This window comes from Parus major, unplaced genomic scaffold (assembly GCF_001522545.3).
Source record: "Parus major isolate Abel unplaced genomic scaffold, Parus_major1.1 Scaffold713, whole genome shotgun sequence".
In the NCBI taxonomy this organism is placed as follows: domain Eukaryota; kingdom Metazoa; phylum Chordata; class Aves; order Passeriformes; family Paridae; genus Parus; species Parus major.
In genome coordinates, this window is record NW_015379597.1 from 3,726 (window position 1) to 6,671 (window position 2,946).

At 62.7% G+C, this 2,946-nt stretch overlaps 2 protein-coding genes across 2 annotated transcripts in view; one reads left to right on the forward strand and one right to left on the reverse strand.

Annotated features, from left to right (window-relative positions):
* Nucleotides 1–170: 170 nt before the first annotated feature.
* On the reverse strand, nt 171–1,425 carry TMEM223 (transmembrane protein 223). The gene is made up of 2 exons (XM_015616767.3): nt 772–1,425; nt 171–585 (listed from the first exon to the last, which is right to left on the reverse strand). The coding sequence occupies exons 1-2, from the start codon at nt 1,016–1,018 to the stop codon at nt 290–292; spliced, it is 543 nt and encodes a 180-aa protein (XP_015472253.1). The 5' UTR covers nt 1,019–1,425; the 3' UTR covers nt 171–289.
* Nucleotides 1,426–2,547: 1,122 nt separating this feature from the next.
* MRPL49 (mitochondrial ribosomal protein L49) overlaps nt 2,548–2,946 on the forward strand; it is a 4,861-nt gene continuing 4,462 nt past the window's right edge. Inside the window, exon 1 of the mRNA XM_015616766.2 lies at nt 2,548–2,661. Within this exon, the coding sequence (XP_015472252.1) occupies nt 2,548–2,661 (114 nt within the window). The remainder of the gene's footprint in view (nt 2,662–2,946) is intronic.

Genomic DNA, 2,946 nt, shown 5'->3' on the forward strand with positions numbered 1-2,946 from the left:
GGGGTGGGGGAGGGGAGGAAACCGGGGACCCCCGAACCGCCCCTCCCCCACTCCCAAAGCGGCTCCGAGACCCCCAAAACTCCCCCGGGGGGCAGGGGGGGAACCTCGGGACCCCAAATTCCTGCCCCAAACCCCCTTTGGGGAGGGGTCCCTGAGGTGCGATCTCAGCCCCGCGGGTTCCTCAGCGTTTATTGAGGGGTGACAAACCGGAGACCCCCCCAAAGCCCCCCGGAGGGAGCGGGCCGGGGTCCCCCGGTGTCCCCCGCGTGTCCCCCGGGCCCGCAGCGCTCTAGAACTTTCGGAAGGCGCCCACGGTGACATCGAAGAGCCGGGGGTCGCTGAGCTGCCCGGCCTTGTCCAGCAGGAAGAAGAAGGGGCGGCCCCGCACCTTGATGGGGATGGCGGCGGCCACCTCTGCCCGGTGAGCGCGGCCGGACACGTCCCGGAGCGGCACGGTGAACGAGCGCCGGCCCAGCCCCAGCGGCCCGTGGGTCCCGATGGTGACGGCGGAGCCGCCCCGCAGCAGCGTCACCCGGTGCACCGAGCGCAGCGGCAGCAGCCAGCCCGCCGCCAGCACCAGCGAGCCTGCGGGGACACCGAGCTCAGCACCGGAGCCTCCCCCCGAGCCCCGGCTGGGACACCGAGCTCAGCACCGGAGCCCCGAGCCCCGGCGGGGACACCGAGCTCAGCACCGGAGCCCCGAGCCCCGGCGGGGACACCGAGCTCAGCACCGGAGCCTCCTCCCGAGCCCTGCCCCCGCTCCCCCGCTACCGACGGTGAGGCAGGACGCCGTGAAGCCGTAGCGCCATTTGTTGTCGCGGGGTCGCAGCGGATCGTCGGGACCGGGGCCGGGCGCGGGGCGCAGCGACGTGTAGGCGAAGTGAGCCAGGTAGGCCCAGAAGAGCCCCTGTCCCGCGCAGAAGAGCCCCACGAGGCGGAAGAAGCGGCTGCGGTCGTGCTGGAACAAAACCACGTCCCGCGCCACGGCCGCGGCCTCCAGCGCCGCCCGCGCCGCCATCACCGGCAGCGCCTCCGGTACTTCCGGGTCACGCAGCGCGTCAGCCAATCCAAAGAGGAGCCGCAGCCAATCGGCTTCCGCGTGGCGGCTCAGCCAATCAGCTGCGGCGCCACATCCGCCTCAGCCAATCAGCTCCCGCTTCCGCGTCGCACCCTCCGCCATCTTTGTTGCTGGCGCGTTCCCGCCCTGCCCTCGACGCCCCCCCCCTTAAAGGCGCCGCGTCCCGAATGGGCGGCGGGAGCGATCAATAATCAATAATCGATCGATTTATTTACAAAACTCGGGGCTGCGGCGGGAACGGAACACGGGAGGGGCCCGGGGAGGGGGCGGGGATCTCCAACGTTCACTTGAGAAACGCGACCTCTGGAATCTTCCCTTCCAGCTGGAAAGAGAGGGGGGGGTCAGGGGATGGGGGAGGGGAAATTGGGAAAAATTTGGGAATTAATTGGGAAAGAATTGGGAAAAATTTGGGAATGAATTGAGGAAAATTGGGAAAAAAATTGGGAAACAATTGGGAAAGAATTGGGAAAAATTTGGGAAAAGATTGGGAAAAATTGGGGAAAAATTTGGGAATTAATTGGGAAAGAACTGGGAAAAAATTGGGAAAAAATTTGGGAAAGAATTGGGAAAAATTGGGGAAAAATAGGGAAACAATTGGGAAAGAATTGGGAAAATATTGGGAAAATATTGGGAAAAATTAGGGAAAAATTGGGNCCTACGTGCGCAACGGTCGCTGCGAGTGTGGCGGCGGCTTCGCCTCTTCCCCTCCTGCCCTCCCCGCGCGCGGCCCGCGCCGGCCGCTCCGATTTTCTGATTGGTCCCGAGCGCGCTGTTCTGCCCAGCGACGGCGAAAAGCCGCGCTCCGATTGGTGGAGGAGGGCGAAGGGGGCGCTCGCCTCGCGCGCGGTTTCCCGCCCGCCGCGCCGCCGCCATTTTGTTTCGGTGGATGAAGAGGGGAGAAGCGCGCGGCTCGCTGGTGGGAAGGGAGAGGGAAAAGGGTTAAAAATATGTAAAATATAAAAAAGAAACAAGATTCGTTCAGTTTGAAACTTCCGCGGGCGCGGGAGAAGCTCGGAGGCGGAGACTGCGCCGCGTTTCCCTCAGGACACCCGCGAGCCCCGCCCCCTCGCATCTCCTACCTCCCCTCCCAAATTTACTTAACAAAACCTTTCAAATCCTCACACGCTCCTTTAAACACTATTACCATTTATCCTTATCCACATAAAACTGGGATTTCACCCGGAAAGCGCCGAAATGACGGAGTTTAACCCTCAAGAGGAAGCGCGGGGAAGGCGCCGCCATTTTGCGGCGCTGTGAGGGGACGTGAGGGAAGCGCCAGCGCCGCCAGCCCCGGGCGCCTCACGGAGCCCCGCGGGGACATTTTGATAACGAACCGCGCGCTTTTCACCCGCAAAACCACCACAAAACAAAACGATTTTAAAGTTTAAACCGTTTTAAATCTGTTTTTGAACCCATTGATGACCCCGTGCGGGGTGCACCGTTCCCGGAGGCACTGTAATAGCGGGACGATGGGCAGGGATATCGCGACAGAGAAGGGCTGGAGGCTGAAGCGCGGGGATATCGCGATAGGGAAGCGTTGGAGGCTGAAGCGCGGGGATATCGCGATAGAGCAGCAGCAGCAGGTAAGTCTGTCTTTAACCCGGTGATGACCCCGAGCAGGGTGCACCGTTCCCGGAGGCACTGCAATACCGGGACGATGGGCAGGGATATCGCGATAGGGAAGAGTTGGAGATCCGAGGGACGCGAATATCCCGATAGAAGCGCTGGTGTCCCAAGTAGAAGAAGAAGCTGAGTCTGTCGTTAACCGATGCAATGACCCCGAGCGGGGTGCACCGTTCCCGGAGGCACTGCAATACCGGGACGATGCGCGGAGCGGAGGGAGCAAGCTCCGGGTCCAACTCCCGAGC